Here is a 13,923-nt window from a genome sequence, read left to right as displayed (position 1 = left end):
AATCTATAACTTTTGTAAACCGGAAGTAGAGGGGGGGGTCAGGGGTCACCCACGTGTGGTTTTCCCGCGCGTTCAGTGACGTGAATCGATGCGGAGTGAATTTTAGTTTTCGTTTAAATCCATTTAACTTTCTTACCCCCCACCCCACTAACCTCGTAACTATTCCCACGACTGAAACGGACATCGCTGTCGCCATTCGCGGTGAGAGCGCTGCAGCGATGGGTTTGCTCGCAACTCTGACGCCTGCTGCTGTATATTTGGAGTTTGTGTGTGTCTCTCTCTCATCATCATCACGGTGGCTAGGAGATGTTAACTACCTCGCCTGGTGTACAGGAGGTCGTGGGTTCGATCGCTACTCTGACGCCTACTGCTGCTGTATATTTGGAGTTTGCGTGTCTCTCTCTCTCATCACGGTGGCTAGGAGATGTTAACTACCTCGCCTGAGTACCCGGTGCGGTGTGTAGTAAACATCGCCACTGGGGAGACAAAGGCGGCCGGGCGTGGTGTTGGCCACCCACTCCCTAGTGTACCGTCCCGGCCTTCATAGGTGCTCGCTAACAGCACTTTCCCCAACATTCTTGTCAAGGCTATACGGGGGATCTTTGCATGTGCGTGTACCTGTGTGTTTGTATATAGCTGTGTGTGTACACGTGTGTGTGTACCTGTGTGTGTGTGTGTACCTGTGTGTGTGTACCTGCGTGTGTGTGTACCTGTGTGTGTGTGTGTACCTGCGTGTGTGTGTGTGTACCTGTGTGTGTGTACCTGTGTGTGTGTACCTGTGTGTGTGTACCTGTGTGTTTGTGTACCTGTGTGTGTGTGTACCTGTGTGTGTGTGTACCTGTGTGTGTGTATACCTGTGTGTGTGTATACCTGTGTGTGTGTATACCTGTCTGTGTGTGTATCTGTGTCGACTCAGCCTAAAATGAGTACCTGGTGCGGTGTGTAGTACACATCACCACCGGGGAGACAAAGGCGGCCGGGCGTGACGTCGGTCAACCACCCCCTCGTGTACCGTGCTGACCTTCGCAGGTGCTGCTCGCCAACAACACTTGCCTCATACTCTTAGTTCTTTCGGTAAAGTCACGTAGGTAAAAAATGAAATTAAAATTAATAAAAATAGAACAATAAAATCACGACGTTTCGGAGGCAACGCAAGTCTCCGTCATCAGGTGGGACCGTCACAGCCAGATTTGCTGCATCAAGTGAGGCAAGGATTCAAGATGCAAGCCCTTAAATTGCCCCGGCAGCCTGTTAACGCTACACGGGGGGGGTCTTTTGTCGCTGTGTGTACGCTCGCAGGATCCCAGCATGGCAGAGAGACCTGAGGACCTGAACTTGCCAAATGCGGTCATCACACGGATCATCAAGGACGCGGTGAGAAACACGCCGTCCACTTGGGCCTGTTTTATTGGCGGCGTTTGAACCCTGGGTCGCGATGTCGCCGTCGCATCGCACGGCGCTTTCAGGTGCACCAGAGGTCGCAACCGGGTACCCGATACCCGTACCCTACCCGATACCCGGCTACCCGTACCAGGCCGGGTACGGGGTACCCGTTTGCGTCCCTGGTGCGGCCGGGTACGGGTAGACCGTGAGTCACTGGTGAGTAACCGTTTGTCACTCATTTCGAGTAGGGTACGGGTAGGGAACGGGTAACCGTACCCGGCCCGGTACGGGTACGGGTACCCGTACCAACCCATGGTCCAACCCATGTGAGACTAGGCTCTAAGGAAAGCTGTCTCGGGTGTGGACCAATCAACTTCAAGGACAGTGCATACATTATCAGAGTTATGTTTTTTGTTTGCATTATGACTGCAGGTATTGTGGTCTATGCAAACATGACTCCTCGTAAAAAAGGTGTCAGTTTTGTTGCCAGATAAAAGGGTAAAAAAACAATTATCATGTAACTATTTCTTCACGTTCTGTGCAGATGCCACTGGTTCTTCATGTTCTGCAGATGTAGATGCCACTGGTTCTTCACGTTCTGCAGATGTAGATGCCACTGGTTCTTCACGTTCTGCAGATGTAGATGCCACTGGTTCTTCACGTTCTGCAGATGTAGATGCCACTGGTTCTTCATGTTCTGCAGATGTAGATGCCACTGGTTCTTCACGTTCTGCAGATGTAGATGCCACTGGTTCTTCATGTTCTGCAGATGTAGATGCCACTGGTTCTTCACGTTCTGCAGATGTAGATGCCACTGGTTCTTCATGTTCTGCAGATGTAGATGCCACTGGTTCTTCACGTTCTGCAGATGTGGATGCCACTTGTTCTTCACGTCCTGCAGATGTAGATGCCACTGATTCTTCACGTTCTGCAGATGTAGATGCCACTGGTTCTTCATGTTCTGCAGATGTAGATACCACTGGTTGTTCACGTTCTGCAGATGTAGATGCCACTGGTTCTTCACGTTCTGCAGATGTAGATGCCACTGGTTCTTCATGTCCTGCAGATGTAGATGCCACTGGTTCTTCACGTTCTGCAGATGTAGATACCACTGGTTCTTCACGTTCTGCAGATGTAGATGCCACTGGCTATTCGTTCTGCAGATGTAGATGCCACTGGTTCTTCACGTTCTGCAGATGTAGATGCCAGTGGTTCTTCACGTTCTGCAGATGTAGATGCCACTGGTTATTCACGTTCTGCAGATGTAGATGCCACTGGTTATTCACGTTCTGCAGATGTAGATGCCACTGGTTCTTCACGTTCTGCAGATGTAGATGCCACTGGTTCTTCACGTTCTGCAGATGTAGATGCCACTGGTTCTTCATGTTCTGCAGATGTGGATGCCAATGGTTCTTCACGTTTGGTTCTTCACGTTCTGCAGATGTAGATGCCACTGGTTCTTCACGTTCTGCAAATGTAGATACCACTGGTTCACGTTCTGCAGATGTAGATGCCACTGGTCCTTCACTTTCTGTAGATGTAGATGCCACTGGTTCTTCACGTCCTGCAGATGTAGATGTCACTGGTTCTTCACGTTCTGCAGATGTAGATGCCACTGGTTCTTCACGTCCTGTAGATGTAGATGCCACTGGTTCTTAACGTTCTGCAGATGTAGATGCCACTGGTTCTTAACGTTCTGCAGATGTAGATGCCACTGGTTCTTCACGTTCTGCAGATGTAGATGCCACTGGTTCTTAACGTTCTGTAGATGTAGATGCCACTGGTTCTTCACGTTCTGCAGATGTAGATGCAACTGGTCCTTCACTTTCTGTAGATGTAGATGCCACTGGTTCTTCACGTTCTGCAGATGTAGATGCCACTGGTTCTTCACGTTCTGCAGATGTAGATGTCACTGGTTCTTCACGTTCTGCAGATGTAGATGCCACTGGTCCTTCACTTTCTGTAGATGTAGATGCCACTGGTTCTTCACGTTCTGCAGATGTAGATGCCACTGGTTCTTCACGTTCTGCAGATGTAGATGCCACTGGTTCTTCACGTTCTGCAGATGTAGATGCCACCACCGCCATCCATTGCACGGCGATTTAACTTACGACTCTGGGTCAGATCGAGCTACTGGACATACGGACAGCTTTGTTCGTGTCTCTGAAAGTTCGTAAGTCGAGTGTCCATAAGTCGAGGAGTCATTGTATATAACTACTTGGTGATGTCACCACCACGTAGTGACGAGTGCCAGCTACTGCTGCTGTTGTTGTTATTGGGCCCTGGGTGTGCACAGCTGCCCGAGGGCGTGAACGTGTCCAAGGAGGCGCGCAGCGCCATCTCCCGCGCCGCCAGCGTCTTCGTGCTCTACGCCACGTCCTGGTGCACCGCCGCTCAGCACTCACTCGCTCGCCGCTCGCTCACAAACCGCTCGCTCGCAAACCGCTCGCTCACAAACCGCTCGCAAACCGCGCCCTCACAAACCGCTCGCTCACAAACCGCTCGCTCACAAACCGCTCGCTCGCCACTCGCTCACAACTCACAAACCGCTCGCTCGACACTCGCTCACAAACCGCTCGCTCACAAACCGCTCGCTCGCTCACAACTCACAAACCAGCTCGCTCGACACTCGCTCACAAACCGCTCGCTCACAAACCGCTCGCTCACAAACCGCTCGCTCGCCACTCGCTCACAACTCACAAACCGCTCGCTCGACACTCGCTCACAAACCGCTCACTCACAAACCGCTCGCTCGCCACTCGCTCACAACTCACAAACCAGCTCGCTCGACACTCGCTCACAAACCGCTCGCTCACAAACCGCTCACAACTCACAAACCGCTCGCTCGACACTCGCTCACAAACCGCTCGCTCACAAACTGCTCGCTCGCCACTCGCTCACAACTCACAAACCGCTCGCTCACAAACCGCTCGCTCACCACTTGCTCTCAAATCGTTCGCCACTCGCTCACCATTCATTCTCGAACCGCTCGCTCACCACTCACAAACCACTCACTCAGCACTCGCTCACCACTTGCTCGCCACTCACAAACAAACCGCTCGCTCACCACCTTGCACGCCATTTGCTCTCAAACCGCTCGCTCGCCACTCACTCACAAACCCCTCACTCCCCACTTGCTCCCCACTCCCTCTCAAACCGCTCGCTCACCACTCACAAACTGCTCGCTCACCACCTTGCACGCCACTCGCTCTCAAACCGCTCGCTCGCCATTTGCTCTCAAACCGCTCGCTCACTTGTGTTGCGATCGAATCGTCGTGATTTGTTTTATTTTATTCCTACCTACGTGACTTTACCAAAGAGTATGGATTCCTGCAGTCACGAAAGCTTCGAATCAAGATTAATATTCATCTTCTTGGTTCTTTCGGTAAAGTCACGTAGAAGGGAAATAATAAAAGAAAAAAAAGTTAATTCTTTTTATTATTTTAAAAAATTATTTTTATTATTTATAAAATTATTTTTTATTATTTCTCTTCTACGCGACTTTACCGAAAGAACCAAGAAGATGAATCCCTGCAGTCACGAAAGCTTTAAATCGAAATTCAAGATTAATATCGTATCTCCCCTCCGACCTCTCACTCTCTCTCTCACTCTCGGCAACAGTGCCAACAACTTTGCTGTGAAGAGTAAGCGGAAAACGCTGAGCGGCAACGATGTTCTCTCCGCCGTGGAGGAGATGGAGTTTCAACAGCTCCTCGGGCCGCTCCGTGAGAGCCTGGACGGTGAGGATCGGAGCGATGGCACGCGACGCGATTTCACACGATTGGTTTTACAACGCAATTGATTTTTAACGTAACAGCGATCGGTTTTTTAAATTTGTAATTGTGGAATGCTTTTGAAGTCTTGTGAAGTGTAACCTGTTTACGTACGCGTGTCTCTGTGTGTCGAACTTTCGCGCCGTACGTAGCCAACCGCAGTGGTGAGATGTTAACAGGAGGTCGTGGGTTCGATCGCGACCCTGACGCCTGCTGCTGCTATATATTTGGAGTTTGTGTCTCTCATCATCACGGTGGCTAGATGTTAACTACCTCGCCTGGTGTACAGGAGGTCGTGGGTTCCATCCCGACCCTGACGCCTGCCGCTGTATATTTGGAGTTTGCGTGTCTCTCTCTCATCATCATCACGGTGGCTAGGAGATGTTAACTACCTCGCCTGGTGTATAGGAGGTCGTAGGTTCCATCCCGACCCGGACGCCTGCTGCTGTATATTTGGAGTTTGCGTCTCTCATCATCATCACGGTGGCTAGGAGAGTTTTTGTTTGGCTCGTGTACATTTCCAAACGATAAGCCGCGTGGTTGAGCGATCATTTGTGGCCAAGTCACTTCTGAAAGAGCTGCGAAGATCGATGGGTCTTGCCTGCTAAAACAAAGTTTAGTTTTTCGTTTTAACCGCGCTAATCGGAGCGTGCGGGGGTAAGAACGGCAAACTAAACACAAAAAGCAGGGACCCCGTGGGCTTAGCGGAAGGCCACACTTTCCCACCTGATGACGGATGCTTGTGTTGTGCCCGAAACGTCGTGATTTAAATTTCGATTTAAAGCTTTCGTGGCTGCAGTCGGAAAGACAGCGGTCTGAATTCAAAATTCAGACGCTGTCTTTCCGACAGACCTGTTCTTTCGGAATTCAGACGCTGTCTTTCCGACAGACCTGTTCTTTCAGAATTCAGACGCTGTCTTTCCAACAGACCTGTTCTTTCAGAATTCAGACGCTGTCTTTCCAACAGACCTGTTCTTTCAGAATTCAGACGCTGTCTTTCCGACAGACCTGTTCTTTCAGAATTCAGACGCTGTCTTTCCAACAGACCTGTTCTTTCAGAATTCAGACGCTGTCTTTCCAACAGACCTGTTCTTTCAGAATTCAGACGCTGTCTTTCCGACAGACCTGTTCTTTCAGAATTCAGACGCTGTCTTTCCAACAGACCTGTTCTTTCAGAATTCAGACGCTGTCTTTCCAACAGACCTGTTCTTTCAGAATTCAGACGCTGTCTTTCCGACAGACCTGTTCTTTCGGAATTCAGACGCTGTCTTTCCAACAGACCTGTTCTTTCAGAATTCAGACGCTGTCTTTCCGACAGACCTGTTCTTTCAGAATTCAGACGCTGTCTTTCCAACAGACCTGTTCTTTCAGAATTCAGACGCTGTCTTTCCGACAGACCTGTTCTTTCAGAATTCAGACGCTGTCTTTCCAACAGACCTGTTCTTTCAGAATTCAGACGCTGTCTTTCCAACAGACCTGTTCTTTCAGAATTCAGACGCTGTCTTTCCAACAGACCTGTTCTTTCAGAATTCAGACGCTGTCTTTCCAACAGACCTGTTCTTTCAGAATTCAGACGCTGTCTTTCCAACAGACCTGTTCTTTCAGAATTCAGACGCTGTCTTTCCAACAGACCTGTTCTTTCAGAATTCAGACGCTGTCTTTCCAACAGACCTGTTCTTTCAGAATTCAGACGCTGTCTTTCCAACAGACCTGTTCTTTCAGAATTCAGACGCTGTCTTTCCAACAGACCTGTTCTTCAGAATTCAGACGCTGTCTTTCCAACAGACCTGTTCTTTCAGAATTCAGACGCTGTCTTTCCGACAGACCTGTTCTTTCAGAATTCAGACGATGTCTTTCCAACAGACCTGTTCTTTCAGAATTCAGACGCTGTCTTTCCAACAGACCTGTTCTTTCAGAATTCAGACGCTGTCTTTCCAACAGACCTGTTCTTTCAGAATTCAGACGCTGTCTTTCCAACAGACCTGTTCTTTCAGAATTCAGACGCTGTCTTTCCAACAGACCTGTTCTTTCAGAATTCAGACGCTGTCTTTCCAACAGACCTGTTCTTTCAGAATTCAGACGCTGTCTTTCCAACAGACCTGTTCTTTCAGAATTCAGACGCTGTCTTTCCAACAGACCTGTTCTTTCAGAATTCAGACGCTGTCTTTCCAACAGACCTGTTTTTCAGAATTCAGACGCTGTCTTTCCGACAGACCTGTTCTTTCAGAATTCAGACGATGTCTTTTCCACAGACCTGTTCTTTCAGAATTCAGACGCTGTCTTTCCAACAGACCTGTTCTTTCAGAATTCAGACGCTGTCTTTCCAACAGACCTGTTCTTTCAGAATTCAGACGCTGTCTTTCCGACAGACCTGTTCTTTCAGAATTCAGACGCTGTCTTTCCAACAGACCTGTTCTTTCAGAATTCAGACGCTGTCTTTCCAACAGACCTGTTCTTTCAGAATTCAGACGCTGTCTTTCCGACAGACCTGTTCTTTCAGAATTCAGACGCTGTCTTTCCAACAGACCTGTTCTTTCAGAATTCAGACGATGTCTTTCCGACAGACCTGTTCTTTCAGAATTCAGACGCTGTCTTTCCAACAGACCTGTTCTTTCAGAATTCAGACGCTGTCTTTCCAACAGACCTGTTCTTTCAGAATTCAGACGCTGTCTTTCCAACAGACCTGTTCTTTCAGAATTCAGACGATGTCTTTCCGACAGACCTGTTCTTTCAGAATTCAGACGATGTCTTTCCGACAGACCTGTTCTTTCAGAATTCAGACGCTGTCTTTCCGACAGACCTGTTCTTTCAGAATTCAGACGATGTCTTTCCGACAGACCTGTTCTTTCAGAATTCAGACGATGTCTTTCCGACAGACCTGTTCTTTCAGAATTCAGACGCTGTCTTTCCAACAGACCTGTTCTTTCAGAATTCAGACGCTGTCTTTCCAACAGACCTGTTCTTTCAGAATTCAGACGCTGTCTTTCCGACAGACCTGTTCTTTCAGAATTCAGACGATGTCTTTCCGACAGACCTGTTCTTTCAGAATTCAGACGCTGTCTTTCCGACAGACCTGTTCTTTCAGAATTCAGACGATGTCTTTCCGACAGACCTGTTCTTTCAGAATTCAGACGCTGTCTTTCCGACAGACCTGTTCTTTCAGAATTCAGACGCTGTCTTTCCAACAGACCTGTTCTTTCAGAATTCAGACGCTGTCTTTCCAACAGACCTGTTCTTTCAGAATTCAGACGCTGTCTTTCCAACAGACCTGTTCTTTCAGAATTCAGACGCTGTCTTTCCGACAGACCTGTTCTTTCAGAATTCAGACGCTGTCTTTCCAACAGACCTGTTCTTTCAGAATTCAGACGCTGTCTTTCCGACAGACCTGTTCTTTCAGAATTCAGACGCTGTCTTTCCAACAGACCTGTTCTTTCAGAATTCAGACGCTGTCTTTCCAACAGACCTGTTCTTTCAGAATTCAGACGCTGTCTTTCCAACAGACCTGTTCTTTCAGAATTCAGACGCTGTCTTTCCAACAGACCTGTTCTTTCAGAATTCAGACGCTGTCTTTCCAACAGACCTGTTCTTTCAGAATTCAGACGCTGTCTTTCCAACAGACCTGTTCTTTCAGAATTCAGACGCTGTCTTTCCAACAGACCTGTTCTTTCAGAATTCAGACGCTGTCTTTCCAACAGACCTGTTCTTTCAGAATTCAGACGCTGTCTTTCCAACAGACCTGTTCTTTCAGAATTCAGACGCTGTCTTTCCAACAGACCTGTTCTTTCAGAATTCAGACGCTGTCTTTCCAACAGACCTGTTCTTTCAGAATTCAGACGCTGTCTTTCCAACAGACCTGTTCTTTCAGAATTCAGACGCTGTCTTTCCAACAGACCTGTTCTTTCAGAATTCAGACGATGTCTTTCCGACAGACCTGTTCTTTCAGAATTCAGACGATGTCTTTCCGACAGACCTGTTCTTTCAGAATTCAGACGCTGTCTTTCCGACAGACCTGTTCTTTCAGAATTCAGACGCTGTCTTTCCGACAGACCTGTTCTTTCAGAATTCAGACGCTGTCTTTCCAACAGACCTGTTCTTTCAGAATTCAGACGCTGTCTTTCCAACAGACCTGTTCTTTCAGAATTCAGACGCTGTCTTTCCAACAGACCTGTTCTTTCAGAATTCAGACGCTGTCTTTCCAACAGACCTGTTCTTTCAGAATTCAGACGCTGTCTTTCCAACAGACCTGTTCTTTCAGAATTCAGACGCTGTCTTTCGACAGACCTGTTCTTTCAGAATTCAGACGCTGTCTTTCTAACAGACCTGTTCTTTCAGAATTCAGACGCTGTCTTTCCAACAGACCTGTTCTTTCAGAATTCAGACGCTGTCTTTCCAACAGACCTGTTCTTTCAGAATTCAGACGCTGTCTTTCCAACAGACCTGTTCTTTCAGAATTCAGACGCTGTCTTTCCAACAGACCTGTTCTTTCAGAATTCAGACGCTGTCTTTCCAACAGACCTGTTCTTTCAGAATTCAGACGCTGTCTTTCCAACAGACCTGTTCTTTCAGAATTCAGACGCTGTCTTTCCGACAGACCTGTTCTTTCAGAATTCAGACGCTGTCTTTCCAACAGACCTGTTCTTTCAGAATTCAGACGCTGTCTTTCCAACAGACCTGTTCTTTCAGAATTCAGACGCTGTCTTTCCAACAGACCTGTTCTTTCAGAATTCAGACGCTGTCTTTCCAACAGACCTGTTCTTTCAGAATTCAGACGCTGTCTTTCCAACAGACCTGTTCTTTCAGAATTCAGACGCTGTCTTTCCAACAGACCTGTTCTTTCAGAATTCAGACGCTGTCTTTCCAACAGACCTGTTCTTTCAGAATTCAGACGATGTCTTTCCGACAGACCTGTTCTTTCAGAATTCAGACGATGTCTTTCCGACAGACCTGTTCTTTCAGAATTCAGACGCTGTCTTTCCAACAGACCTGTTCTTTCAGAATTCAGACGCTGTCTTTCCAACAGACCTGTTCTTTCAGAATTCAGACGCTGTCTTTCCAACAGACCTGTTCTTTCAGAATTCAGACGCTGTCTTTCCAACAGACCTGTTCTTTCAGAATTCAGACGCTGTCTTTCCAACAGACCTGTTCTTTCAGAATTCAGACGCTGTCTTCCAACAGACCTGTTCTTTCAGAATTCAGACGATGTCTTTCCGACAGACCTGTTCTTTCAGAATTCAGACGCTGTCTTTCCGACAGACCTGTTCTTTCAGAATTCAGACGCTGTCTTTCCGACAGACCTGTTCTTTCAGAATTCAGACGCTGTCTTTCCAACAGACCTGTTCTTTCAGAATTCAGACGGTGTCTTTCCGACAGACCTGTTCTTTCAGAATTCAGACGCTGTCTTTCCGACAGACCTGTTCTTTCAGAATTCAGACGCTGTCTTTCCAACAGACCTGTTCTTTCAGAATTCAGACGCTGTCTTTCCGACAGACCTGTTCTTTCAGAATTCAGACGCTGTCTTTCCGACAGACCTGTTCTTTCAGAATTCAGACGCTGTCTTTCCGACAGACCTGTTCTTTCAGAATTCAGACGCTGTCTTTCCAACAGACCTGTTCTTTCAGAATTCAGACGCTGTCTTTCCAACAGACCTGTTCTTTCAGAATTCAGACGCTGTCTTTCCAACAGACCTGTTCTTTCAAAATTCAGACGCTGTCTTTCCAACAGACCTGTTCTTTCAGAATTCAGACGCTGTCTTTCCAACAGACCTGTTCTTTCAGAATTCAGACGGTGTCTTTCCGACAGACCTGTTCTTTCAGAATTCAGACGCTGTCTTTCCGACAGACCTGTTCTTTCAGAATTCAGACGCTGTCTTTCCAACAGACCTGTTCTTTCAGAATTCAGACGCTGTCTTTCCAACAGACCTGTTCTTTCAGAATTCAGACACTGTCTTTCCAACAGACCTGTTCTTTCAGAATTCAGACGCTGTCTTTCCAACAGACCTGTTCTTTCAGAATTCAGACGCTGTCTTTCCAACAGACCTGTTCTTTCAGAATTCAGACGCTGTCTTTCCAACAGACCTGTTCTTCAGAATTCAGACGCTGTCTTTCCGACAGACCTGTTCTTTCAGAATTCAGACGATGTCTTTCCGACAGACCTGTTCTTTCAGAATTCAGACGCTGTCTTTCCGACAGACCTGTTCTTTCAGAATTCAGACGCTGTCTTTCCAAGACCTGTTTCTTCTTCAGAATTCAGACGCTGTCTTTCCAACAGACCTGTTCTTTCAGAATTCAGACGCTGTCTTTCCAACAGACCTGTTCTTTCAGAATTCAGACGCTGTCTTTCCAACAGACCTGTTCTTTCAGAATTCAGACGCTGTCTTTCCAACAGACCTGTTCTTTCAGAATTCAGACGCTGTCTTTCCAACAGACCTGTTCTTTCAGAATTCAGACGCTGTCTTTCCAACAGACCTGTTCTTTCAGAATTCAGACGGTGTCTTTCCGACAGACCTGTTCTTTCAGAATTCAGACGCTGTCTTTCCGACAGACCTGTTCTTTCAGAATTCAGACGCTGTCTTTCCGACAGACCTGTTCTTCAGAATTCAGACGCTGTCTTTCCGACAGACCTGTTCTTTCAGAATTCAGACGCTGTCTTTCCAACAGACCTGTTCTTTCAGAATTCAGACGCTGTCTTTCCAACAGACCTGTTCTTTCAGAATTCAGACGCTGTCTTTCCAACAGACCTGTTCTTTCAGAATTCAGACGCTGTCTTTCCAACAGACCTGTTCTTTCAGAATTCAGACGCTGTCTTTCCAACAGACCTGTTCTTTCAGAATTCAGACGCTGTCTTTCCAACAGACCTGTTCTTTCAGAATTCAGACGCTGTCTTTCCAACAGACCTGTTCTTTCAGAATTCAGACGCTGTCTTTCCAACAGACCTGTTCTTTCAGAATTCAGACGGTGTCTTTCCGACAGACCTGTTCTTTCAGAATTCAGACGCTGTCTTTCCGACAGACCTGTTCTTTCAGAATTCAGACGCTGTCTTTCCAACAGACCTGTTCTTTCAGAATTCAGACGCTGTCTTTCCAACAGACCTGTTCTTTCAGAATTCAGACGCTGTCTTTCCGACAGACCTGTTCTTTCAGAATTCAGACGCTGTCTTTCCGACAGACCTGTTCTTTCAGAATTCAGACGCTGTCTTTCCAACAGACCCTGTTCTTCAGAATTCAGACGCTGTCTTTCCAACAGACCTGTTCTTTCAGAATTCAGACGCTGTCTTTCCGACAGACCTGTTCTTTCAGAATTCAGACGCTGTCTTTCCAACAGACCTGTTCTTTCAGAATTCAGACGCTGTCTTTCCGACAGACCTGTTCTTTCAGAATTCAGACGCTGTCTTTCCGACAGACCTGTTCTTTCAGACGCTGTATTTCCGACAGACCTGTTCTTCACCCGAGGACGGCTGCTTGCGTTGTTGGCCAAAACGTCGTGAGAATTGTATGTTTTATTTTTATTATTTCCCTTCTACGTGACTTTACCGAAAGAACCAAGAAGACGTCGCGATTTAATTTAGTTGTTTTATTTTTCACCTACGTGAACTTGCGTCCCCCGACTCTCGTTTTTGTTCTCGCCGCGGGCCTTCACCCCGTCCTTCTGCTCTGTCGCTCTCTCCGTCACAACGGGCAGCGTACAGACGCGACCTCAAGGGGCGCAAGGAGGCCTCGGAGCAGCGCAGGAAGGACAAGGAGACGCCGCGGAGAGAAGCCGGCGACGAGGGGGACACGGGACCCGCCGATGACTCTGTCGGGGACGAGGGAGCTGCTGATGAGGGAGCAGCTGATGAGGCCGCAGTGGATGAGGGAGACTGAGCAGACCCCCCCCCCCGAATGTTGGAGGGGGGTGGGTGGGGTGAGAGGGAATCGTGTTCACCCACTCGTGGATTTAACTTAAAATGGAAGTCGTTTTGTTTTCGGTAATAAATGTGCTTTTTTTAACAAGAGTTGAACCCTCTTCGTTTTGTTTTGATTGTTTTATTGTTTCCATTCTACGTGACTTTACCGAAGGAACCAAGAAGATGAATCCCTGCAGTCACGAAAGCTTTAAATCGAAAAATAAAGCTTGGTGGTGTTCATTCAGACGCTGTCTTTCCGACAGACCTGTTCTTCACCTGAGGACGGGTGCTTGCGTTGTGGCCAAAACGTCGTGAGAATAGTATTTTAAGGTTTTATTTTTATTATTTTATTATTTCCCTTCTACGTGACTTTACCGAAAGAACCAAGAAGATGAATCCCTGCAGTCACGAAAGCTTTAAATCGAAATTTAAGAGTTGAACCCCCTTAATGCCACCTTATTTGGCAGTGCGTATGGAATGATTTCTTGTGGATGTCCCTCTTGGGTTCGAGATTTGAAGCTTTCTCGGGACTACAAGGATTCATGCTCTTTGGTTTTTTTCGGTAAAGTCACGTGGGTAAAAAATAAAATAACTGAACTAAATTAAATCACGTTTTGGGCATCAGCAGCAGGCCACGCTTTCCCGCCTGGTGACGGATACTTGTGTTGCACCCGAAACGTCGCGATTTAATTTAGTTTTCATTTTATTTATCACCTACGTGACTTTACCGAAAAAAACAAAGATGTCCACTTGGGGGTTCCCTCCTTTGGTTCGTCTCGGCCACTGCGCATCAGCCCCTCTGTTTGATGACGGCATCATTGTGCACTTTTCGCTGCGATCTGCGTTCAGCAATCCATGCCCTGCACTCACCCACCCCCCTCCATGC

At 47.4% G+C, this 13,923-nt stretch overlaps 1 protein-coding gene across 2 annotated transcripts; it reads left to right on the top strand.

Annotated features, from left to right (window-relative positions):
• Positions 1-39: 39 nt before the first annotated feature.
• On the top strand, positions 40-13,057 carry LOC133360064 (DNA polymerase epsilon subunit 3-like). 2 transcript variants are annotated; one of them, XM_061578650.1, is made up of 6 exons: positions 40-201; positions 947-1,029; positions 1,300-1,374; positions 3,680-3,765; positions 5,005-5,123; positions 12,833-13,057. In XM_061578650.1, exons 3-6 carry the CDS (start codon positions 1,309-1,311, stop codon positions 13,012-13,014), a joined length of 453 nt encoding a protein of 150 aa, XP_061434634.1. In that variant the 5' UTR covers positions 40-201; positions 947-1,029; positions 1,300-1,308; the 3' UTR covers positions 13,015-13,057. The 2 variants fall into 2 exon arrangements, with proteins under 2 accessions (XP_061434634.1, XP_061434633.1); XM_061578649.1 differs by lacking the exon at positions 947-1,029 and having other exon boundaries at positions 12,833-13,049.
• The last annotated feature ends 866 nt before the right edge of the window (positions 13,058-13,923 follow it).

Source organism: Lethenteron reissneri, chromosome 67 (assembly GCF_015708825.2).
Source record: "Lethenteron reissneri isolate LAM-NWPU_2019-01 chromosome 67, ASM1570882v1, whole genome shotgun sequence".
NCBI lineage: Eukaryota > Metazoa > Chordata > Hyperoartia > Petromyzontiformes > Petromyzontidae > Lethenteron > Lethenteron reissneri.
The sequence above is the reverse complement of the archived record's forward strand: the minus strand, read 5'-3'. Positions and strand labels throughout refer to the sequence as shown.

Excerpts from the sequence above, each read along its gene's own strand:
- LOC133360064 (XM_061578650.1), top strand. The coding sequence starts at position 1,309 with ATGGCAGAGAGACCTGAGGACCTGAACTTGCCAAATGCGGTCATCACA. Across the intron at positions 1,375-3,679 it reads CACGGATCATCAAGGACGCG|CTGCCCGAGGGCGTGAACGT; the intron begins GTGAGAAACACG and ends GGGTGTGCACAG. Across the intron at positions 5,124-12,832 it reads GCTCCGTGAGAGCCTGGACG|CGTACAGACGCGACCTCAAG; the intron begins GTGAGGATCGGA and ends CACAACGGGCAG.